Source organism: Ovis canadensis, chromosome 14 (genome assembly GCF_042477335.2).
Source record: "Ovis canadensis isolate MfBH-ARS-UI-01 breed Bighorn chromosome 14, ARS-UI_OviCan_v2, whole genome shotgun sequence".
Classification (NCBI taxonomy): Eukaryota; Metazoa; Chordata; class Mammalia; order Artiodactyla; family Bovidae; genus Ovis; species Ovis canadensis.
In genome coordinates this window covers 28,501,357-28,526,728 of record NC_091258.1, presented here as the reverse complement: position 1 = coordinate 28,526,728, position 25,372 = coordinate 28,501,357, and the positions used below count along the sequence as shown (strand labels likewise).

General features: G+C 43.8%; 1 protein-coding gene and 1 long non-coding RNA gene across 4 annotated transcripts in view; one reads left to right on the top strand and one right to left on the bottom strand.

Moving 5' to 3' along the window:
* Positions 1 to 4,305, bottom strand: part of GPT2 (glutamic--pyruvic transaminase 2) — a 34,196-nt gene extending 29,891 nt beyond the window's left edge. Inside the window, exons 1-2 of one of the 2 annotated variants that reach the window (XM_069549780.1) lie at positions 4,094 to 4,305; positions 3,597 to 3,860 (exon numbers count right to left, since the gene is read on the bottom strand). In XM_069549780.1, coding sequence (XP_069405881.1) covers positions 3,597 to 3,839 — 243 coding nt within the window. In that variant the 5' untranslated portion in view covers positions 3,840 to 3,860; positions 4,094 to 4,305. The remainder of the gene's footprint in view (positions 1 to 3,596; positions 3,861 to 4,093) is intronic. The other variant, XM_069549781.1, reaches the window with a different exon arrangement.
* Positions 4,306 to 10,423: 6,118 nt separating this feature from the next.
* On the top strand, positions 10,424 to 25,030 carry LOC138418425 (uncharacterized). 2 transcript variants are annotated; one of them, XR_011248555.1, is made up of 4 exons: positions 10,424 to 10,655; positions 13,051 to 13,192; positions 21,365 to 21,449; positions 24,252 to 25,030. It is a non-coding gene; the product is annotated as an uncharacterized lncRNA (long non-coding RNA). The 2 variants fall into 2 exon arrangements; XR_011248556.1 differs by lacking the exons at positions 10,424 to 10,655; positions 13,051 to 13,192 and adding an exon at positions 20,855 to 20,968.
* The last annotated feature ends 342 nt before the right edge of the window (positions 25,031 to 25,372 follow it).

Below are 25,372 nucleotides of genomic sequence, written 5' to 3'. Positions count from 1 at the left end.
TCCCTGATTGGGAACTAAGATCCTGCAAACCACACAGCACAGGCTAAAAAAAAAAAAAAAAAGAGGAACACTAGCCTTTGCTTTCTCATAAAGTTTTTTTTTAGAAACACTGCTTATATTAATATAAGCTCATATAACCTTTTGACCTACAACAGGAAAGTCTCTGGTGCAGTTGTTTCTCCCCAGATAGCCAGAATCCTGATAGGGTTCTAGCTATTCAAACCATCATCACTAAACATCTCCAACTCATCTTCAGTGGAAATAAATTGGCCCTATTTTACAGAGGAATAATTGAGGCCAAGGTGTTCTGAACGATGCGAGGCCCACAGCACATAAAGGTAAAGCCCAGGATGCAGGTCCCTGGTGACTTGGGCAGGGGGATGGGTGGAGGGTTCATCCAAACAAAAGCCTATGTTACAAATGTCTTTTATTTTAAAATAGCGTCTAAGCGCTAAGAAAGCCTATGTTACAAATTTCTTTTATTTTAAAAAAGCATCTAAGCGCTAAAGAAAACGGCCTATGAGATTTCACTGCTTGTACCTCACACATCCAGAGTTTCCACTCTTAGCTCTTAGCTAACTATCAGCAGGTGCTCCAGCATTCTCCATTTTCATCTGTTTCTCGGTGCAGCACTCAGTGATTTTAACATATTCAGTGTTTCCCCTCATGAATGTTTTGCCCTGACTCTGTACTTTTTACAAACAAAAGCCATTCCTGTCTCCACTTCTGTCAACCTCCTTTCCTCCTCCAATAAAACAAGGGAAAAAGAAGTAGGTTGAGGAGGAACTGACAGATTTTTTCAAAACTCCTACTAATGGCAGTTTATTTTTAAGTGCCGCTCCCAGGGAACACCAGGATCTGAAAAGCTGATAGGTACTCCCCCTTGGAGCTGCTGTCAGGGAGAAACAGGGCCTCCCTGTAAGCACACAGAACAGGCTGGAGGAGAATGGCCTCTTTCACACGCTCTTAGCCAAGTGCCCCTCCCCCCTCAGGCTCTCCTGAGCATTTTCCCCCACTCCTACCACAAAGTAAGACGGACGGGACTTGTCTGGCATGCCACCCCACAGTCAAAAACCAGAGCCACGTGTCCAGCCAAACAGCCAGTACTGTTAACAGAGCACCTGGTGAAGTGATTCCATACGGCAGTATAAGGCCTTCCAATGGAGAAAGAGGCACAAAAGTCAGGGCCTGGGGAAACCCTGGGCCCACCAGACCACTACTCTTCTTTTACAGAATAGGGAAACCAAAGCCCAGAGAAGACAAGAGATTTACCCCCAAGTCACTCACCTCCCTGCATATCCCATCTCTAACCAAGTCAAACCCTTTAAAATAACATCAGTCTAGTTTTGATCATTAGAGTTCAAAACAGAAGTAAAAACCCGAAGCTGTGCAAAGCTAAGCCAAAAAAAAAAAAAAGACTGAGAAATCCTGAGAAAACATGGCTCTCTCAGAAGAGGACCTGCTTAAGCTAGCATAATGGAGAGGCTGCCCTTCAAGAGTGAAAGATTTAAGCGAGGCTTGGCTGGGGCTATTATCTCCAGCACCAAGAGTCAGGAACTGAGACTCAACGAAGTGAGGAGAGAACAAGAAGGGATGAATTTGAACGAAAGTACTGGAGAATGTAGATAGACAGAAAGAATGTCTCAAGTTATTCAGGGGTAGGACCTGGTGGTGGAGCCATCTGTTCTAGAAATCACAGAGTGTTTCCAGCCCCAATGACCAAGAACTTTCTCTAGCTCAATGATGGAGTCATATCCTGTTGGAACATCTTCTTAGTTGCCCACTGCACACCAAACTTTGCACTATAAGTCCTAAGCCCAGCACACCAGACTCCAGTCCCTCATTTCCATCTCATTCATTTATCATATCCCTTGCCAGACAGTGCTTTCCAAACAGCACAAATCCCCTCCCCTATTTGCCCAGAAATTCCCAACCTTGTTTTCGCTCCCAGCCCTCCTTCCACCTAGAATGCTCTCACATTTTCTCTACGTGCTAAAAATAATAATAATAATAATAATAATAATAACCACCAATCCTTAAAGAATTGCAGGAAGAGAAGTTCAGGCCCAGAGAACAACATGGCAATCAGTTCCGTGAAAGCAAAGACAGTGTCTCCGTTCTATTCTAACCATCCCCATACTTCATGGAGTCCATGCTACTTAACAAAAGGTAGAGATAATCCTCAGAACCCCTACCGGCTCTGGAACCAGAGAAATCAGTTGTAAAGTGCTAAACCGGAAACAATTTAATCTCAGCTTTAACAGGGAGACTGTTGTCTCAAGGAGGGCCAGCTCCAGTCTGCCAGATATCAACAAGGAGCAGAAACCTTTTTTCTGCCTGTGGTCCACTTTTGGGACAGGGAGGCACAGAAACCAAGCCAGCTTTCCGAGGACCAAGCTTTAAATTTGGCCTTGCAAGGAGTCAGAGGGAGACACTGGACTTCACTTATTCAACTCACTGTTTTGAGTCAGCATAACTGGGTGTCCTGATGAAGTCTCAGCGAGCCGTGAGCTCATCAAACGCCCCGAAGTGCCCATGTTACAGTCATGGTCCCATCATGGCTTCTTCCCAAGCATTCAAGGACCATTAAGTGTCCAACTCACCCCCAGGACATTCAGTTCTGGTGCCTATGAGAGTGAGATCAAAGAAGCCTCCCCCCTTCTGGGTTAGGACTACCTTGAGCAAGCAGCTGGGTGACTACTTCATCTGCTCCTATAAATCTTAGGAATATATACATTTTTTTACATTCCCCTTCTGGACCCTGCCTCCTGAATTCCACCAGCCTTAGAACTCTGGTAAACTACAGAGGTGTTTCTTTCACCCATCCGAGCCACCTCGTTGTAGGGGGACAGGAATCACTACCAGGTGTGTGGTCACCTTATATACAGCTGTGAACTCAAGATTCCAGTCTGCTGGCTGCCAGGAGGAAGAAAGTTCCAGGGCCACCCTGCCAAGGCCCCAAAGGCCCAAGCCTCTGCTACCCACTGTGGGCGACTGTTTCCTCAGAGAACAAAATAAGGGTGTCAGTCAAGGTTCCAAAGGGGCTCTAGGGGAAGGAATTGTGCGGGACCACTTTTGTCAGGGAATCATTCCTGGAAGAATGACCCAGAAGGTCTCAGAGAGAGAAAAAGCTTCGGGAGAACACTCAGGTCTCTTCAGAGCCTTCATCGCACCTCTGGTGCCTAACGTGATCTCTGAAATTCTCCTTTATGTCTTTCCTGCCTGTCGTTGTCCTCACGCTCACGCCCCAGTGGATCTTGGTTCCACTCAAGTAAGACAGCCACATAGCAGGCAGTGCCTGGCACTAAGGGCCACTCAATTATAATTGATGAATTCAGTTCAACAAGTGAACCATATCTGAGGGCCTTACTTTGTGCCAGGTGCCGGGCACTAGTGAGGGAAGGGTTGGGGGGAGGGCATTCTCTCATTTCAGTCAAGATTGGCAGAATGAAGGAGCTTGGCCACGCGGCTGGAGGAAGTACAGCGGTTGGACCCCAGGAGGCGACAGCTGCTACTGCTCCCCCCTCGCCCCCACCAGTGCCCCCTGGCCTCCCAGGGCCCTCCCGCCCCACGCGGGCCCGGGCGCCCGCGCTCACCCGCTGCAGCTCGAGCTCGATCTCGCCGGCCTTGAGCACGATAGGTCCCCGCACCGCGTACTCCACCGCCTTCACCTGCGGGTTCATGGACTCGAGCGTAAGGATGCGCTCGCGCCGGCTCCGCTCGGGCCGCACTTTGAGCACCGCCGAGGCCTCGGCGGCCGCGCTGCTCTGACTACGGCCCCAGGGGCCGAGGGTCCGGGGGCAGCAGCCCCGCCGGACCAGCGCCGCCGCCCGCTGCATCGCGCGGCCGCCGAGTGAAACCTTGGGACAAATAGGGAAAGAGAACAAACACGTCGCGCACAGCCCAAGGCAGGCACGCGGGCACCCACCCCCAAGCTCAGCTAAGGGCTCCTTCAGCGAGAGGTGCCAGCCTGGCTTCGGGGACGGGTGCCCATCCCCCGGCGACTCGGACCCTGCACCTCGCCGCTGCAGAGCGAAAGCGCTGCACAACCGGGTTTTGCAAAGGCTGAGCCCAGTGCATGCGTGCAACGTGCCTGTCGCCGCCTGGTCACCCCTTGGTCGAGTCCGGCTAGAAAGCTCGCCTAGGGCAGCTCCTCGGCTCAAGCGCCGGCAGCCGCATCCCAGCTCCCGCACGCAGCACCGGGCCCCCAGCGCTCACACACCCACAGCCAGCGAGTCCGCCCGGGCCTCCCCGCTGGCTCCTGGGCCTTGTAGTTCCCTTGTCGTTTTTCAGAACAGGTGTGGCGAACTGGTTGAACTACAAGTCCCATAGTGCCCCGCGCTGGCCTGATCTGGGGGCCGGGCTGGAGGCGGGAGCGAGGGTCTGGCTCTGCCGAGAGCTGGGCGGGCTCTTTGTCTGGCTGAAGGGTCTGGGATCCCGGAGGGGGTCTGGCGGGGGCTCTCCTCGCGGCTTTCTGCGAATTTAGAGCTATTTGGTGCTTCTCCCTGGAGGCGCGTCCCGCATTCCCCCACACAACCCTTTCCCTAACATCTGCAAAGACATAGGCGGAGAGATGGTGCAGTCCTCGCCCCAAGTTTCATCATCCAGGGTTCAGTGGCCGCTGTTTAGGAAGCAGGGGTGGGGTGGGGGTTAGGAGTTTGCGACTTGACTGCCACTTTTACCCGTCTCAACGTCGGTTTTCTTGTCAAAAGGGAGATCAACTCTCAGCCTTTAAGGACTGTCGTGAAAATTAAAGGACCAACACAGCTGGTATATACCAGGTGGTCAGGCTTCCTGACAGCTCCATTTGAAACGCTACCCCACCTCCGCTACCTCTTTTAATTTCCTTTCTAGCATCAGAAATTTATATACTTTTTACTGGCTCCCGCATTAACCATGTAAGCTCCAGAAGGCAGGGGCAACGTTTTTCTCGTTCATTGTGTTCACAACGTATTCACACAACCTCTGAGTGTTAGCAGCACATAGTAAGAACTCAGTAAACGTTTGTTGAGAATGGATGCTCAGCTCTTTGTAGCTTTTTTTTTTTTTTTTTGGTAAAGGTACCTGCTGTTGACTGAAAAAAGATGTACAACTTGAGAGTTGTGAGTTAAGTTTTATTTTAGGCAAAATGAGGACTGAAGCCTGGAAGGCATCATCTCAGATAGCTCTGAGAGACTGCTCCAAAGCGGCAGTGGGGGAAAGTCAATACATAAGGTTTTGGTGAAGGGGACGTTCAATACCATGAAGCACTCAATTTACAAAAGGGTTTTTTGTTAGTCATGAGGGTCTGATGTCACCATGATGGTTTGCAGCATGGGGTTCAATCTCCACAGAGGCAGATGGCAAATGCCTTGTTCTGTCACTGGCAATGCTCTTGGTAAGTGCCAATTTGTTGTTGACATGGCCCCCTTGTGGTCATAAATCCTACCAAACTTTGGGGGTCATTTCATAACCATTTTGTCCCGCATTGCTGGGAAGGCTCATCCCCAGTTCTGAAGAAGGTTTTTGTTGATAAGACACTCAATGTGCTATTACTGGACTAGGTCTTAATAGTCAAAGATCTCTGGACACCTGTCTTCTAGTTATAGTCCAGGAGAGTATTCCCTCTTGTTGCATCTTTTCATACCTGCTGCTGCTAAGTCGCTTCAGTCGTGTCCAACTCTGTGCGACCCCATAGACGGAAGCCCACGAGGCTCCCCCGTCCCTGGGATTCTCCAGGCAAGAACACTGGATTGTGTTGCCATTTCCTTCTCCAATGCATGAAAGTGAAAAGTGAAAGGGAAGTCGCTCAGTCGTGTCCGACTCTTCGCGACCCCATGGACTGCAGCCTACCAGGCTCCTCCGTCCATGGGATTTTCCAGGCAAGAGTACTGGAGTGGGGTGCCATTGCCTTCTAGAGTTACAGTATTACAATCATTGATCATATATTGAACTATACATTTGATCAGCTGCTTCAAGTCTAGTCATCATTTCCGTTGAAGTCTCCATCATATACTTGGTAATACAAGTAAGAATAATCTTGTGAAACAAGCAAAATACAAATGGTATAGTTAACAACATTAGTGGAATTAAAAGTAAATATTTTATCCATGAGCCTCCCACACCAATTTTTATTTAAAGATTGTCAAGACTAGGGAATGGGTCACTTAGAGCAGAAATCTCATTTTTCATGTGGTTCAAATGTGTTACATTAAAGGATTTATCAGGTACAAAAATAACAGCATTCAGTTTGAATTATAGCACAGATATCTCCCTGAGATGCTGTAAGGTGTCAAAGGTCTTGCAGTTGTGTAGCACTGCCTTTTTCATCATAGAGATCTCAGAATTCAATAGGCTAATAGCCCGGTTACTATCATTTAAAGCTTATGAAAGTTGTCGAGGCTTAGATATGGTCAATTACATCCTCCAACCCCATTGAAGACACACACACACACACACACACACACACACACACACACGCTGCTAAATGGTCATACCAGTAGAATACAGATCTTTGACCCATTGAGATCATACTGATGGTAGATTGCTTGGGGTTACCTGTAATTTGTTGACATGTATGACCTTAAATTCATGGGAATCCCAGGCTATACCTTCGTATCATCCCTGTAAATGTCAAGGCCATAGATTAGTGCCACAAATCCACTGAGTTCCATACCAATCACTCTAAGGGTAATAACAGGCATAGTTCATAAAGCACCCAGCCTTGTCTCATAATTACCAGGTTGATCATTTTTAGTATGATTTAACCATTCCCAACATAGAGGAGCCTTTAAACTTAAATGACCATAGCCTGGTGTTAACCATGTAGATCCTCCCCATAATTGTAGGAGTTTTCATTTCAATAGATGAGAAGTTAATTTTTTATTGAGACTTAGCTCATCACTCCAATTGAGTTTAAATGACCCTAAGAGAAAACTTAAATCTATGGCCAGCCTCAGAGCAGGTATTTTTAATTGGCCAGGTGAGAGGATCCCATCTAGAATTATTATTAATAGAGAGAACAGGACTGAACACTCATCTAAAACAAATTTCCAATTAAAAATAAATAAATAAATAAAACAAATTTCCTAGGGGGTATTCAATCAGAGCCCTAAAGAACAGAAACCCACCAAGGTAACCAAGAAGTAATAGGCACAGGTAATTGGCCACAATCCAACAATTGGATTTAAAAACTGGAGTTTTAAACTAGCGTAGAATCATGTCCATGATAGAAAACATGTGATTGATAGGCATAGGTCCAAGGAATCAAGAAAACATTATGAATGATCATAAAAGTCAGATCAGCATCTTGGGCAGGCTGTCTACTTCTGATGTCATCTTCTCACCCTAGTGTAGTGTAGTTTCCTGGTTGAGCATTGTTTTAAGATGAGTTGAGGTCAGCAGGCCTCTCTATGAACCAGTCCAGCTTAGGGGCCTTTGGAAATGGGAGTTAACTGAAGAGTCAATTTCCCTTCAATTTCACTGGGGATGAGCTAGTTAAGAGTACCTGATAGAAAGGTCCTTCTATCCAGGTTGGAGACAGTTTCTTAAATTATGTCTTCTTCCAGTCTTGACTGAAGATCATGTGTGAGGCATCTGATCTTCATCCAAAGAGAGATTACTGCCATAAGCTTCAGAAACAACTCTAGAGTGTCCTTTAATAATTCAATTAAATTTTACATTAATATATCCTAACAGCAAAGAACTATCCTGGAAATAAGTCTTAGTAGATACAGACCTCCATTAACAAACTAGGATTTAACTTTCCTTGAAACATCTCTTTCTCTCTAAAATCACCATCATCTTTACCAAATATACGGAGAAGGCAATGGCACCCCACTCCAGTACTCTTGCCTGGAAAATCCCATGGATGGAGGAACCTGGTAGGCTGAAGTCCATGGGGTCGCTGAGAGTTGGACATGACTCAGTGACTTCACTTTCACTTTTCACTTTCATGCATTGGAGAAGGAAATGGCAACCCACTCCAGTGTTCTTGCCTGGAGAATCCCAGGATTGGCGGAGCTTGGTGGGCTGCTGTCTATGGGGTCGCACAGAGTCGGACACGACCGAAGCGACTTAGCAGTAGCAGCAAGGCCTGTTTGTAATATAGGTCTGGTCTCAAGAAACTTGGCCTGATTATTTACCTAACCATAATTGATCATAGACTTTTTTGCTTCGCTGAGAGTTGCTTTGCTCAGACTGAACTTTTAAAATCTCTGGAGGGTTCAGATAGAGAGAAAAGATAAATGTTTCACTTGTTTATAAAATGTAATTTTACCAAATTACTGTCATAATTAGTTTGAGGGGAGGGTTGTTTTTCCTTACACCTGGAAAACACAGATTCAAATCAGTAATTTTTCATATAGAAACCATAAAAGTTATAAGCACATTCACAGGTTCATTCAGTCCTTTTGTTAACCTTTGTGAAGTCATCAGGTTTTCTATTAGAATCCTTACTCAGTTCAGAAACTGGTATTTATCCAAAAGTCCTTTTTATAAATCTACTTGAAGAGGTGAAACTTGGTTAGTGCTATGACAATATCAACATAGTAACTAGAATTATGCCTGGTAATATTTTACCCAAACATATCAAAATTTTAGGAACTCCATACAGTTTCTAGGATATCTATATTAGTAACATTTACCATACAATATAACCCAAGACTTATTACTCGCTTGACAATACCCCTCATGTAATTCTGCATACAAAATGAACCTAATTAATGTAATGACTCTCCTTGGGATGTTTCAGAGGCCCTCTGAAGCATCCCAAAGTTAGCTAGAAATCTTATATGAATAAGATAGAGTGATTTAGGAAGCTTTGTCAACAAATACCAAAAAGGCCAAAGTGACAACAAGGGATTTCAGAGCAGATCATTTAAGAGATAAAGAAACTTAAATCTATTATCAAAGCCAGTTCAATATCTGAAGAAAAGGTGTCCTCTTAACAGAGAGAAAAGCTAAATTCAAGTTTTTGCACCAGCTTAGAAAGAAAGTGAAGTCACTCAGTCATGTCTGACTCTTTTCGACCCCATGGACTGTAGCCTACCAGGCTCCTCTGTCCATGGGATTTTCCAGGCAATAGTAGTGGAGTGGATTGCCATTTCCTTCTCCAGGGGATTTTTCCCAACCCAGGGATTGAACCCGGATCTCCCGCATTGTAGACAGATGCTTTACTATCTGAGCCACCAGTCAGTACTTCACTTAAAAAGTAAACTTAACTTTATTTTAAACTTAGTCCTAACCATATACAAAACTCTTTCCTCATGGTTCACTTTTCACAAACCTTATCCCTTTCTGTACCCATTACTGCGTTCTTCCATCCTAAAAAGCCACCTGTAAGGCAGGCTTACTTCATTTTCCCTTCACAAAATGAAATTCCATTCTTCATACCTTCTTTACTGAAAACACATTTCCTACCTCCCTTAAGCAACAAAGAACTGACTTTTATATTAGCATTTTATAGATTGATGAGCATAAATATCAGTGATAATTTCTAAAACCTTTGTTTTTTAGAGAGAACATTTTAGGATGGCACCAAACATCATTTCTTTTTAATCCCAAATCTCTTTAGTTTCTCTGTAAGAGGTAATTAGTGTTTAGTAGTAAATGTTTCAAAATCTTCTTTTATTTGGAAATGACTTAGCTATTCAATAGACTTCCAACACTTAGTTTAGCACAACCCTTAGAAGTTCAAGTTACCCCAATCTGGATAGACTATTTTAGACAGACATTCCTAAAGTGTAATTATTCTTAATAGAGTTTATCTAAAGGCTCATATCTCATTTACATTTTTTAAGAAATTTCTTCACTCAGCAAGGTAATTTCCTTGCTAACAAACTTGTAACAGATATAGTAATATTTAACTTATTATAAACCTAGGTACAATGAAAATATTCTGCTTAATGTTAACTACTCTTAGACATGTCTACATTATTTAAATCAACAAATAAACATTAATATCAGGTATTTAACACTGAATATTTCCCAGTTCACATGAACCTGAAATTCATTTAGGTTAAATTTCTCTTGTATTTAGAATTATTTGATTTGTAAGCACTTGCTTACTTTATTTTTTTAAGGCCAATTAGATTAGAGCTTATTTACAAACTGATCTCAGCAATCAGCAATATTATCAAAAAAACAAAAGACACACACTGAGACATACATACATCCAAATAGACACAAGAGATCCTATAGCTTTGTTTTCCAAGCTTAGTTATGAATAAAAAATGGTTGTAGTAAGATTTTAAAAGGCTTTGTTCCCCTTTTGGTTTTTTGTTCTTTTTGATTTCAGGAATTAGATATGGTCTAGATAAGTGATCCCGGAGAAGGCAATGGCAACCCACTCCAGTACTCTTGCTTGGAAAATCCCATGGATGGAGGAGCCTGGTAGGCTGCAGTCCATGGGGTCGCTAAGAGTCGGACACGACTGAGAGACTTCACTTTCACTTTTCACTTTCATGCATTGGAGAAGAAAATGGCAACCCACTCTAGTGTTCTCGCCTGGAGAATCCCAGGGATGGGGGAGCCTGGTGAGCTGCCGTCTCTGGGGTTGCACAGAGTCAGACACGACTGAAGCGACTTAGCAGCAGCAGCAGCAGATAAGTGATCCAGAGAGCTCTGGTCCAAAGGTATAGAAGAGTTGTTTCCTCAGGGCAAGAATCCTTAAAGAGGTAATTTTTTCTTCAAGCTTCCTCTGGAGTCTAAAGAATATTGTGACCATACTGTCAAAAATTGTGGGGTTTTGTGTGTGTGTGTGTGTGTATGTGTGTGTGTGTGACCATAGTTTTATAGCCAAAATTTAGACCAGATACTGCTCAACTTGGCCTTGATAACAAGGGCAGATTGGTCCCAGCAGGGATTGTCCCTCTGAGGAAGTAGGGGGTCTTAATTTGATCAGCCCCAGGCTGTTGATTACAGGAGGAAGTCCTGGATATAAGGGAACTTAAGTTCATTTTCCTATCCTATGTCAATAAAGATCTAATATTTTTAGGCCATTTTTCTTGTCATTGGATCATAGCAATAGGTGACTATTTAAAAAATTTTCCCAAGGTCTTCCCAGGGGTGTGTGGAAACTTAGAGTGAGCAATTCACATATTAGCTCAAACAGTTTGTACCAGATGTCTGTGCACTCAAACCAAACCAACAAACCAAACTGAGTCAGAACTTCACCAGCCTGGAGTCACACTCCAAACAAAACAAAAGGCAAAGAGATGCCCCAAAATCAAAAGCCAAGTAGCAAGAGTGCCCCATAAAGATGGTAAAGCGATGCCCTAAAATCCAAAGCCAACTCGCATAAATGCCAAACATGATGTCCCAGTTGGACCTGGCAAAGTTAGTGCTAGCAGCCTTTTTTCAGTTTTGATATAGTTTCAAGCAATTCCTTGCTGATTTTCTGTGAAGAAGTTACTCTATCGAAGCAGGAAACAGACAGAGCTGGACTCCATCTTAGGCCAGGCTGCGAACATTAGGCTTCATGCATGGTTACCCTCCCAATGGACTCTGAACTTTGTGCCCGTGTCTATAGAAATGGCATACGAATGGAAAACAAGACCCCCGGATGAAAGAACCTCAGGACTTGTACTTGGACTCTCCGTTGCCTAAAAGAATATGCTCATTGTCTCTGTAACAGAACAAAGTGGTAAATTCCATTATGTTTATTGGGATATGACCACAGTTCTATTGATAAATATCCACTGTTTATCTAGCCTTGTGACACATGAATCATTGGTTAACTTTGATCGTATCTCTTTTACCTTGTCCAGACTAATTTCAAGGAATTTGGGGAGGTGGGTTTGAGCAAGTACCCTTAAGGTATATAAGGTTTTCACAAAAACTGGTCGGGGTCCTTTGCTAAAAGGAGACTCTGCCTTGGGCCCGCCGGTGTAATAAACTACACTCCACTATCTGCATTGTCCTTCTGAGTGTGTTTGTTTCCTGGAACGTGTGGCTATACAACACTATCATTTCCTGCTTTAGAAGCTTCTAGATACCAGTCAAAGCATGGCTGGCCTTGTCTAATTGTGCATGCAAAAATTATCAATTTTAGAATATCAAAAGAACCCAAATCTGGCCATTTTAGATTGAGATCTCTTTTAGTATAATTTCTCCAATTAACTAAGTACTTGCAAGTGTGAGCTCTGTGTGTATTGTACATGAATCTGGCTCGAGTGTTAGTCAGAGGCTGGCTTTCTGACACCCCTTTGTTTCTGTTGAGAGATTCTGTTTCCCATTTTAAGCTGAATTTGTCAGGGATAAAAGTCACTAGTGAATTTGTGTAGTGGGCCCATGTGCTGCTTGTGAGTTTAACTCCCCTAGGAGTCACCCTAGAATCGTTTCAGCTCACCTTACGTGTCTCAGAGTCTGTCTCTGGCAATCTAAGGCCACCATGGTTGCTCAGGTAGCTGAATAGCCAGTTCTTGTGTGTGACCCCTGGACAAGCAAGTATTTTAATTAATGAGTGGGTTTCCCTGTGGGACCACTGCACAATACGAGGAGTAGGCTCCCACCACTCCTGTAAATTTCTCAGTCACCTGAGAAAACCAAAACTGGCCCAGAGGAGTCTTGTCCCTTTTCTTCAGAGCAAAGCCCTCATGTATTTTCCTCACTTTTATCCTGACAAATTCTATAATGGCAGTCAAATTGAGAAAAAGTGTCAGATCAGCCTCTTACTTAACCACTCAGCCAAGACCATGCAGTCCCTACAATGGAGTGACCTCAGCATCTTTCAGCTGAGCCCCAGGTATTCCTCGATTTTTTTCCAGTCGAGCCCTCCCTACCCAGTACCTTTCCACTGGATGGGCAATTCTCCTGGCATCTTTCAGCCAGCCCCCCACCAAGGATCTTTTGACTAGGTGGGAATTTCTCAGTATCTTTCAACCGAGCCCCACTCAGTGTCTAGACCATGAGTGGATATGTCTTGGATGTTTCACCTGGGGGCCCCCAGTATCTTTCCTACTAGGAGGGGGCGGGTAACCTGTTCCACCGCCAAATAACCCAGAATCTCAACCAATACAGGAGATTCAAGAACCAAGAGAGACTTAACCAAATTTTTCTGCACTCCCCGAGGAGACTGATGGACGCACAGGGCCGCTGCTGGTACCAAAGCTCTGGTTCCTCTTGGAGTCCAGTTGAAAGAAGGAAGTCCACTCTGGGTCCCTTCGTGGTCACCATAAGTGTCAACTAAAAGAAGATGTACAACTTGAGAGCTGTAAGTTTTATTTGGGGCAAAGGAGGACTGCAGCCTGGGAGGCAGCATCTCAGATGGCTCTGAGAGACTGCCCCAAAGCAGCAATGGGGGAAAGTCAATATATAAGGTTTTGGTGAAGGGGACGTTCAATACCATGAAGCATGCAATTTACAAAGGGTTTTTTGTTAGACATGAGAGCCTGACGTCACCATGAAGGGATTTAGTGCTTCTCTAGATATGAGGAGATGCAAGGATTGAGATCCGAAAATCTGTTCCTAAAAACATCCAACTATCTGAAGACCTGTCCCACCAGATTCCCTGGAGCACAGAGCGTCTGACTCCACCCTGAACTCCCTCAGGGGGTGTTGAAGGTCAACAGCTAGAGCAGCATGGGGTTCAGTCTCCACAGAGGCAGGTGGCAAATGCCTTCTTGTTCAGTCATTGGCAGCGCTCTTGGTAAGTGCCAATTTGTAGTTGACACTGCAGGCAAAGGCATCCTGGCTTCCCCAGAGTAAGTGCAGGGCAAGAGCAGGAATGGAAGACACCTGTGCTGAGATGCCAACGTCGACAGAAAGGACGTGGGAGAAGTCACTTCCCCTCTCAGGGCCTCAGAGTCTCTATCTACAAAATAAAGTTGCATTAACTGACTTCTACAGTCCCTCGGGGGCTTGGAATTTGTGTTGTAGGTGTTTTCAGGCAGATAAACAGTCCAGAGCTCCCTCACCCCAACAAACACCCACTCACATTAGCTTTATGAAGGGTGGAGGGCAGGGGCACTTAAACACAGCAGTACCAGGGAGAAGGTACTAGAAACTATGGGTTTGAATATAGGTACATATAGCCACTTATCACTTGGCTAACTGACCGTGTTACTTAGCCTTTGTAAGCGTAGTTTCCCCATCTGTGAAATGAGATAACACATCTACCTCATGGGACTGTGGGGAAAGTTCAGTGAGTTAACTGTAGAAGTTAAGAGTTTGGAACCTGGTGCTGTGGATCACTCTTATTCCTCTTTGTCAAGAGAATGCCATATACTTTGATTAAATAAATTGATTACCAGTGGAGGGGAAAGGAGGATGGGGAGAGCAATAGAAACCAAAGGTGGCGCTGAATATTCCTTTGTTAGCAAAATGAGTTGGCCTGTGGAGGGCTTTTCATCACTAGTTCCACCCTCAGCACCTGTGTCTACACTAGCTCCTTCCCAGCCTCTGTCTCAATGGATATGTGTTCAGTCTCCAGGCAGAAGATTCTCCCCCAGGGAACTTCGCTTCTCTAAGGATGCCACTGCCTTCAATGCCATATTCTTACCTGTTCTGCTCAGTTGGGGAGATACCACACCCACGCATTCCTCTCCATCTCCAAAACACACTTAACCTTGACCTGCACAGACTGTAAACACAGTCCCTTCCTGCTGTCTTCACCTCTGATCAGGACAGTGGGCTGGGAGGCAGGGTGAGTTTAGGTGAGCATAAATCCATTTGTGCAACTGAGAAAAGCAAACTTCCAGAGCACAGCTCATCTACGTGGGCTCCAAAGTCATCATTGTAGAAAACAAAATAGTGTTCCAAAACTGCCTTTTGCCAACCTGTCAAGATTGCATGAGAAGAAAGTTCCCTTGCATTCCTGTAAACAACACTATAATTTGCAAAGCACTTTCTTATCTATCACTGCATTTTAACCTGACCTCAATGAAAGAAAAAGGACAAGCATTATCCCCATTTTACAGATGAGGTTCTGAGAGATTGAATGACTTCAGGTGGCACAGTTAAGAGTGCAGCAGAAAGTGGGATTCCTAACACAGTGCTGCAGCCTATACATGTGGGAACCGGATTTATGCAGCTCTCTGGGTTTGGAAATTTGAGCTACCCATTGCAATGCACTGAGCCCTTAAAAGCTTTTGGGTGATAGTTGTGATGATGGTGGTGGTGATAGTGTGAATTCTGCCTTTATTTTGCCTTCTAGACCAGGTCAGGGTGGAGCAGGAGACAGGCTCCTAAATATTAAAAATAAAACCTGATTGAAATGGTCATAAATGCCCTCCCTGTGAGCTGAGAGCTCCAAATACACAGCAAGCTCTTGATGACCCACAGTTAAGAGAATCACACTGTGCAAGACGTAGTACCAGTCTTTGATCCTTTCCTCAACAGGTTTCTACTGGGCACCTACAAGGTGCCAGGTTACTGGCTGAACTCTGCGTCTGTAGTCTCACAGACCATCCTTGCCTATATAGAACATATAGTTTCTTAGGGAAAGCAGATGTTGATTAGATAATTGTACACGCAACCATGATTACAAACTGTGATAATTGCTGAGATTTATGAGCACTTATAGCCCAAAGGTCTGAGCAAAGTTTTCCCAAAGGAAGTGGCCTGCAAGCTGGACCTGACTGGCAGATGATGAGGGATAGCAGTCCTGGCAAGTGAGGTAGACACAGCGATGTGCCCTCATCTGTCAAGAGAGAACTTGCCTTCAACCAAAGGGTGCAGTCGGCAGACAGCCTTGCATAGCATTTGCACAGAACTGCCTTGCCTGAGGTCACTGTCACACCCTAACTGCAGAAGCCCAGGGGAGGTGCTGGAGCAGTATTTGCTCCAGGGCTTCCCCAGGATGTTGGCTGAAGCTTTGGCCGGCCTGTCTTATGGGTTTTCTTTCTTTGCCTGATCATGCTTCCTTCTATTTCGTCTTACAGCAGTGGATTCTTAATGTTCATCTTGCACCTCACACTCCATCTTAGCGTTGGTGGGACATAGACAGCATCACAAGCCAGGGATCGCTGGAGACTGAGATGTCTGAAGAGCTCCAAGAAGTCTAGGATGATTGCAGTTCAGACCTGAGGGAGGGTCAGGACTGGAAGACAAGGGTCAGATGTGAGCTGTGGTAGGACAGGTAGGCCAGGTTCTAAAGGTAATAATTTTGGTTTCATTTTGAGAAATGAAATAATGTAATAAAGAAATGAAAAATGTAATAATTTTGGTTTCATTTTTAAGCCCCTGGAAGGCTTAAAATAATAAGAGAATTACACGATCATATTTATATTTAAAATTCTGCTGAATGGAAGATGAATTGGAGGAGGGCAATGGAGGGTGCAGGAGGGTGACCTATGGCACAAATAAGGTCCAGGGTTGGCATCGACTAGAGTGTGGGTGATGGGAAATGAACAGGCATCCTGAGGACCTGGTATAATACCTGGCACATAGAGGTTTTCAATAAATTTTCATTAAATGAATGTAGAGGTTGATTCTACAAGGCTCTCAAAGTGCTTGCAGTCCAGTAGGAGTTGGACAGCTCACGGTAAGTGTGGAAAAGGCAGCTCCTAAGAGTGTGGTACAGCCAGCTCTCGGAGTAAATGAGGGCCATTCCACTCAGTGAGGGTGATGAGAGACCTTCATAAGTAACCACAGAACAGAACAGAAGGTGAGAGGTTCTTCCCAGAAGAGCAGATGGGCACTGTAGTGTTGTAGGGAGAGGCAGATGACCTCTCAGAATGTCAGATCATGCTTGGGCTGAGTGCTTAGGTAGCTCAAGGGTAGCTCTTAGTCTTTTGCTCCCAAGGACTCTTGGGAAGCTGGTAGAAGTTAGCACTTTCAGTAATCAAATACCTTGACTTGCCCCTTGGAAAGAAGGCTATGATAAATCTAGACAGTGTATTAAAATGCAGAGACATCACTTTGCCAACAAAGTTCCATATAGTCAAAGCTTTGGTTTCTCACAGTAGTCATATAGTTGCGAGAATTGGACCGTAAAGAAGGCTGAGCATCAAAGAATTGACACTTTTGAATTGTGGTGTTGCAGAAGACTCCTGTGAGTTCCTTGGACTGCAAGGAGATCAAACAAGTCAATCCTAAAGAAAATAAACCCTGGCTATTCATTGGCAGGACTGATGTTGAAGCTGAAGCTCCAACACTTTGGCCACCTGATGTGAAGAGCTGACTCACTGCAAAAGACCCTGATTCTGGGAAAGACTGAAGACAAAAGGAGAAGGGGGAAGCAGAGGATGAGATGGTTAAATAATAGCATCACCAACTCAGTGGACATAAATCTGAACAAACTCAGGGAGATAGTGAAAGACAGAGGAGCCTGGCATGTTGTAGTCCTATGGAGGGGTTGCAAACAGCCAGACATGACTTAGCAACTGAATAACAATAGTCTAGGCCAGTAATTCTAAAGTGGTTCCCAGAGTTTTGCTTAAAATGTAAATTCCAGAGCCTTCGTACAGACTTGCTGGTTCTGAAACTCCAGGGATAGTTTTACCCAGAGATTTTCCTTTAATCAGGATTCTGATTTGCACTAAAATTTGAGAACCACAGGTGCAGGGCAAGGCAGGGCACTATCACGGTGGGAAAAGTCCAGATCAGGAAAGTCTGGATTCTGGTTCCAAATTTGTCACTAATCAGATGTACGACCCTGAACCAATACTATCTCTTCTTGAGCCTTAAACTCTTCATCTGCAGAACTACTTGCATTTCTACGTGATTTCTAAGTCATTGGCTCCGCTGAGGGCTTAAAGACAGTCAAGCTTCCCCCTCCATTGTAACTAACTCCCCCAGTCACAGCTGCAGCCTCTGTTCACTTTGGTTTCCTTACCTGTCAGTGAGATGACAACATTATCTGCCTCAGAGAATTACTGAGAGGATTAAAATGACATTTTAAAAATTTATTTTCCTTGTGGATATTTGGGTAGATTAGAAAGTCTGAAAAGATACACACTCTATTGTTAAAGATGCTTATCTTTGAGTGGTGGGATTATTGGTGATTAAGCTTTCTTTTTGCTTAATGTATTATCAATATTTTAATCAATGATAAAATTTTAAAGGAATGTTAAAAATAAAAATAAATTTAAAAAATATAAACATGGAATTACCATATAATCCAGCAATTCCTCTTCTGGGTATATACACAGAAGAGTTAAAGGCAGGCAGGGACTTGAACAGATATTTGTGCACCAGTGTTCAAAACAGCATTATTCACAATAGTCAAAAGGTGGAAACAACACAAATCTCAGATGAATGGGTATACAAAATGTGGATAAACAAAATAAAATGGAATATTACTCAACCCTTAAAAGGAAGGAAATTTTGACATATCCTATTACATAGATGAAATTTAAAGACATTATGCTAAGTGAAAAGAAGAAAGGCACATTGTATAGACACAAAAGGGTTACTGTATTACTTTGCGTCTAAAAGAGGCAACTATAATAAGCAAATTATAGAGACAAAAATTAGAATAGATTAGCAAGGGCTAGATGGAAAGTGGAATGGAGAGTTACTTTTTAAGAGGGGCACAGTCTCCACTTGGGAGGATGAGAAAGTTCTAGAGACGGATGGTGGTGATGGTTGCACAACAATGGAAATGTACTTAAACTGGACACTTACAAATGTTCAGAATGGTAAATTTTATGTTATGTATATTTTACCACAAAAACTAATGTACAAGGGTTTCCTATGCCATGCAAGAACATTTAAAGAAGGAAACAATATAAATACTGATGGTTTCAGACATGGCTATGGAGCTGTCTCTGGAGGCATTTGTGAAGGTTTCTCCCTTTTCCTCCCCACCCCCTCTCTCTTTCTGCCACATAGCAGTCAGCTCCCATCCTTGGTCCTTGTGTTTTCCTTTCTAAATAAGAACCACATTTTTGAAAAGTCGGGCTTCAGTTTTTAGTGGAAATTTAGGGGGAGAGTTTCATTGAGATCCCACTTGCTCTGAGTGTCTTTGGAACAACTAATCGCCTCTCTAACAAGTAAATATTAGTTGAGGTGAGCTGACAGCCAGGGCACATGTACTAGTAAGCTTTCAAAATGACGTGCAAAGTAGGTTAAAGATAAACTTGTGATACAAAGCCAAGCTGGACACAGGCAACTGGTGCATTTGACACAAGTGGAATTCGTGGAGATTGGGACTGAATAGAGACATTTCACAAAAGCCATATTTGCAGTTCAGTATTGCACTGATAACATTTCAGAATGGAGGCAGACATGTTGTGGTCTTAGCAGCTGATGCAACAAAACCAGGTATCAGAGAACAGGGGTAGGGCAGGGTAGAGGAGTGAAAGAGAACAATTGTATAAGATTCAGGAGCAAACATAACCTCCATCAATCAGAGGGTATTTATTGTTCCACATCCTTTGATTTCCTGCTCCCTGGATACTTTTTCCTTGGAGGGCATTTGGGAAAAATTTCAGAAATAGCCCTAGGGATTAATATAAAGAGAATTCTTAGCAGGAAACTCAATGACTTCAGCTATTCAGTGCCCCCGAATAGGCACAATATTAAGTAAGCAATGGCTCAAATCAATACTTTCAACTGGTTTACTCATTCAGTTTCCCAGATATTTTCTTCATGAAGCCACAGAATCTTTCACCTAGAGAAGCTTGCAAAATAGTTTTGGGACCTCAGAAGTTAGGACAAAAAATATTTATGCAATATCATCTGCTGTTGTCATTTGTTCTCATTTACTCCTTTAGTTTTGGGGGGTTTTGGATTCTAGTTCTGCATGTGTATGTTTGATGAAGGAAAATGCAGCATTTATTGTAAAGGCACCTGTACAAGGAGGATGGGTGACTAGTGTTCTAAAACCCTGCACTAGGGAATCTGGACCTAGAGAGGTGGGCTGGGGGAAGTGGGAAGGAGGCTCAAGAGGGAGGGGATGTATGTACACATATAGCTGAATCATTTTGTTGTACAGCAGAAACTAACACAACATTGTAAAGCAATTATCTGCCAGCAAAACAATAAAAAAAAAAAACAAGAAAGGGAATCTGTTTCCTATTTTATGCCTGGAGAAACAAGCATAAATTATTTGTGATTTGGGTTTAGCTGCAGAGTGGCCTGGGGAAAAGCCTTCTTCATTAGCAATAATATTATTATGATAGGGACAGAGTAAAGGGACAAAGTGGGTGATTAAATTCCACTAGGGGATTGTAAGTATAGAAAATACAGGATATCCCTGTAAGTCAATGATTACTCAAAAAAGTAGGTTTGCATAACCACAAAACAGGTTGTTTAGAAATAAAACCTTACAACAGAAGTGTGAGATATGCTCCAAAACAATATAATAATGGAGGCATGATACCCACATCCTGTCCAGTGAGCCCAATAAGTTAATGATCCCTAGGGCATGCTCATTGTGCACATAAAAATAATAATTTGTAGACCTAGCTTGACCATGCCGGGACAAGAAAACTCCTCTGCCCAACCTGGAGGACGAGCTGATGGTGGAAGCATGATGTCTACTCAAGAAAGACAGATTTTTCTGCCTCCACTTTTATTTTGATTATAAAACTGTAGCCCACAAGTTCTCGGGCATGGCATCCTCTCACCTGCTCACTTGTAAGCCTCACAACTATCCTATTCCAGTAAGTTATTTCTTATCTATCACATTGCCTCTTGCTGAATTCTTTCTGTGCTGAGACATAAAGGACTATGACATGAGAACTCTTCAGAGCCTCCAAAATGACACCAAATGGTTTCAATTATAGCTAACATTTTTATTAAGCATTTTTAATGTGTCAGATACTGTGCTAAGCGCTTTACTGCATCATATCAAACAACCCTCAGAACAACCTTATGACATGTTTACTACTATGATCCCTATTACGATAGGAAAACTGATATTCAGAGAGATTGGGCTACTTTTCAAGATCACATAGCTAATAAGTGGCAGCACTAAGACCTGAACTTCAGATCTCAAAGGTTAAAGGCTCAGTCCCACAAGACTGCCCCCACTTTAGATACCAGCTGCGACTCTTCACTCAGATTCAGTAATTCTCTAGGATGACTCACAGAACTCAGGAAGGTTCTATACTTATTATAACTTTATTATAAAGGATATAGCTCAGGAGCAGCCAAATGGAAGAGGTGCAAAGGGTGGGTGTGGGGAGGGGAGCAGCAGCGCAAGACGCAGAGGAGGGCACACCATCCTGCCAGCACATGGATGTTTGCTAACTAACCGGGGTCCACCTGCTGACACACAGCAAAGCCAGTCTACGGATACCAGGTTGTGGTGAAGGAAAGTATAGCATTTATTGTAGGGCACCAAAGCCAAGGAGTGGGGAGAAAAGCCACAGAACCATTCCAGCTTGATCTTTGAAGTTTGGGTTAAAAAAAATTTTTTTTAAACTTATACGCAAATATTCTTTTTTGATTTTGTATTATTGTTATTTTATTTTTGTCTTTTGTCCATGCCATGCAGCATGTGAGATCTTAGTTCTCTGACCAGGGATCAAATCAGTGGCCCCTGCATTGGAAGCACAGAGTCTTAACCTCTGGACTGCCAGGTAAGTCTCTGGGTTTGTTGTTTTTTTTTTTTTTTTTAAGAGGAAGAATGAAGAGGCTGGGATTAATCATCATCTTCTGACATTTCTGTGGCATTTCATAATCAGAGTTTTGAGGGTGGGGATGTCTGTGGTTTACAATTCTCTGGCCAGGAGATCCAACAGATAGGAGGACTCATCTTGCCCTGGAGAAACAATCTGAATTTGTACATTAATGATGATACCTGTAATAGCAATGTTACTACACTGACGATGTTGTCTTAATGATGTTGGGGGCCACCACGTTGGCTCAGCAGTGAGGAATCTGCTTGAAATGCAAGAGATGCCAGACACTCAGTTTCTATCCCTGAGTTGAGAAGATCCCTTGGAGGATAAATGGCAACCCACTCCAGTATTCTTGCCTGGAAATCCCATGGTCAGAGGAGCCTGGCAGGCTACAGTCCATGAGGTTGCAAAGAGTCAGACACAACCAAGCACAGCACAGCTCAATGATATTATTGACAACAGCAATTTTAGTCATCTGACTGATTAGTGTTCCCTTAGCACAGAATTGAGGTCAGAGGGGATAAGAAAAGGATAAAGTTTTGGATAGACAGATTAATCATAAACTCAGTGATTGGGGGACTTGGTTTCATGTTCACCAACTCATAAGTTCCCCAAGGCTCCTTGTTCAAAAGTTTTGAACTTTTGATTGTTGATTACATCAATTAATGTAATGACTACATCATTGACCACTGTTAATTGAACTCAATCTCTAGACTCATCTCTCTGAAGTTTGGGAGGTGGGGCTGAAATTTCTAATCAAGTGTGTGCCTGGTTAGCTCCTCTCTTGAAACTATCTAATGGCTCATGTTGAGCCACCTTGTCACCAGAAAACTCTGATTCCCAATTCTCCCGTATATACAGTAGCTTTAAAAGGTTTTAATTTCCCCAAGTGTCTCACTTTGCTTTTTAAGGGGCTCTAGTGAGTGTTAGTTACTCAGCTGTGTCCAGCCCTTTGTGACCCCATGGAGCGTAGCCTGCCATGATCCTCTGTCCTTGGGATTCTCCAGGCAAGAATACTGGAGTGGGTTGCTATTCCCTTTGCCAGGGGATCTTTCTGACCTAGGAACTGAACTCTGGTTTCCTGCACTGCAGGCAGATTCTTTAGCCTCTGAGCCATGAGGGAAGCCCTAAGGGGATCTACATGGTCTCTTGAATTTCTCAATCAGTAGTCTTCTGCTCCAGGAGTATGTGGGTCCGTAGTCCCCCTGTGGCTTTCATGAGCCAAGTCCACTACTTCCCACAGCTTTTCCCAACCTGAGATCTGAGCCGTGCCCTATTTGGCCATCTGAGCTCCAAGTTAGGCAACACAGGGACCAAGCAGACAGCTCCCACACTGGTTAAAATGTTGAAAATTAGGTCCACTCTTCCTTCTCTAGTTCACAGAAGAAAACTGGGGAATGGGTAGCTACTCCCTTAAACCACTATCTGACATGATGAGGAAAGGGTGGGGCAGGGGCAAGTAATTCCATAAAACTTCTTTTACTTTGAATGTGGCTTTTTTGACTGACTTATTGAGCTCTTATTAAGCTAGTTTACCCAATCTCTGATTGTTGATTTAATGTTTATATGGGGGAAATGAGGGCCTAGAGCCTACTAATCCACCGTCTTGCTGATGTCTGACAGAAACAGAGTGAATGGATAAAAACAGGTAATTAAACAGTTAATCCCACTAGAGGATTTTAAGTAAAAAAATATGGGACACCCCTGTAAGTTAATGATTACTAAAGACAACAGGTTTGCTTAACCATGAAACCAAGCAGGCTTGCTTAGGTATAAAACCATGAAACAGAAGCGTGAAACATGCTCCCAAACAACAAAACAATGGTGGTATGAGACCCGCATCCTGCCCAGTGAGCTCAGTAAGCTAATGATCCCTAGGGCATGCTCTTTGCACACATAAAAAACAATAATTTGTGGACCTAGCTTGACCATGTAGGGTCAAGAAAACTCCTTTGCCCAACCAGGAGGAGGAGCTGATGGTGGAAGCATGATGTCTACTCAAGAGAGACAAAGATTTTTCTGCCCCCAGCTTTTCCTTTGATCATAAAACTGTAGCACAGTAAGTTCCTGGGCACAGCATCCTCTTGCCCTCCTGCTTATTAGCCTCACAAGCATCCTATTCTAATAAATCATTTCTTATCTATCACTTTGCCTCTTGCTGAATTATTTTCTGTGCTGAGACATAAAGGACTATGGTACTGGAGCTCTTTGGAGCTGTGAAATGACACCAAATGGTTTCAACACAAAAGATCTTTTAGTATTATGTGACCAGAGCAAATTCCCTGTGGTCTCCACCAGGTAGATAACAGGTGAAGTGTGACAGACCAGAGCCCTGGTGAAAACACCATGAAGCTGGTGTCTATATTTCCTCCATACTGAGAGAAGGCCAGAATGTCAGCACCGAAAGGGCCTGTGGTTATCCAGTCCCCACCCCCATGAAGATAGGGGCCAATGAGTGTTATCACCGCCCCCCAATACCATGAGCCAACTGAGATCTGAGATGAAGTGTGTGAATGAAACATGTCATCTGCCAGATCAGTAAGCAAAGCATGCTTTATCCATCAAACTAGTAACCATTGCAGCCACCTCCCACTGTGTGCCCTGAGGGAATTCAGAATGGAGAAAACAGGACACTGGCACTGGATGGTTAAGATGCGTGTGAAAGCAATGATTTCAATGAGCCCAGATTCTTGCATCTCCCAAACACAGAAAACTGCTAAATTCATTAACTTGAGATGTCTTGTTTTCTTTAATTGACAGTAATCTACTCAAGGCTATGGTTTTTCCAGTGGTCATGTATGGATGTGAGAGTTGGACTGTGAAGAAAGCTGAGTGACGAAGAATTGATGCTTTTAAACTGTGGTGTTGGAGAAGACTCTTGAGAGTCCCTTGGACTGCAAGGAGATCCAACCAGTCCACTCTGAAGGAAATCAGTCCTGGGTGTTCTTTGGAAGGACTGATGCTAAAGCTGAAACTCCAATACTTTGGCCACCTCATGGGAAGAGCTGACTCACTGGAAAAGACTCTGATGCTGGGAGGGGTTGGGGGCAGGAGGAGAAGGGGACAACAGAGGATGAGATGGCTGGATGGCATCACCGACTCGATGGACACGAGTTTGGGTGAACTCCGAGAGATGGTGATGGACAGGGAGGCCTGGTGTGCTGCGATTCATGGGGTCGCAGAGAGCTGGACACGACTGAGTGACTGAAATGAACTGAACTGAATTGAACTGAATCTTTTAATAGGCTTCCCTGGTGGCGCAGACAGTAAAAAAATCCTCCTTCAGTGCAGGGTACCTGGGTTCAATCCCTGTGTTTGGAAGATCCTTTGGAGAAGGAAATGGCTACCCACTCCAGTATTCTTGCCTGGAGAATCCCATGGACAGTTCGAACTACCCGCTTTTTATTGCGGAAATTCCTATATATCCTGGTTCCTCCCTTACCTCTTCAGAGCAGTCCCTCAGAGCTATCTGAGAGGCTGTTTTCCAGGCTGAAGTACTCAGTCTTGTCTGCCAAATAAAACATAATTCTTAACTTCTAGATTGTGTTTTTATTTTTCAGTCAACAAGTGTTTTTCTCTCCCTTCTCAGGAAAAAGTTAACTGCTCACATTGAAAGTAATTTTACAGTCTGCTAAATGCTTTCCCTTTTGTTTCCTTACGCAATTTTCAACCACCCTGAGAGATGGGTGCTATTAACCTGTCGTACAGACAAGGCAACTGGGAGTGTAAGAGCTGCAGATTTCTTCTGGGCCACATAGTTTATTTAATGGAAGAGTCAGAACCTCCCCTTGAAAACCTACTTCTGTAGGTTTCCCCTTGCTGAAATTTTTTCTGTACTGAGACATAAAGGACTATGGTACTGGAGTTCTTTGGAGCCCTGA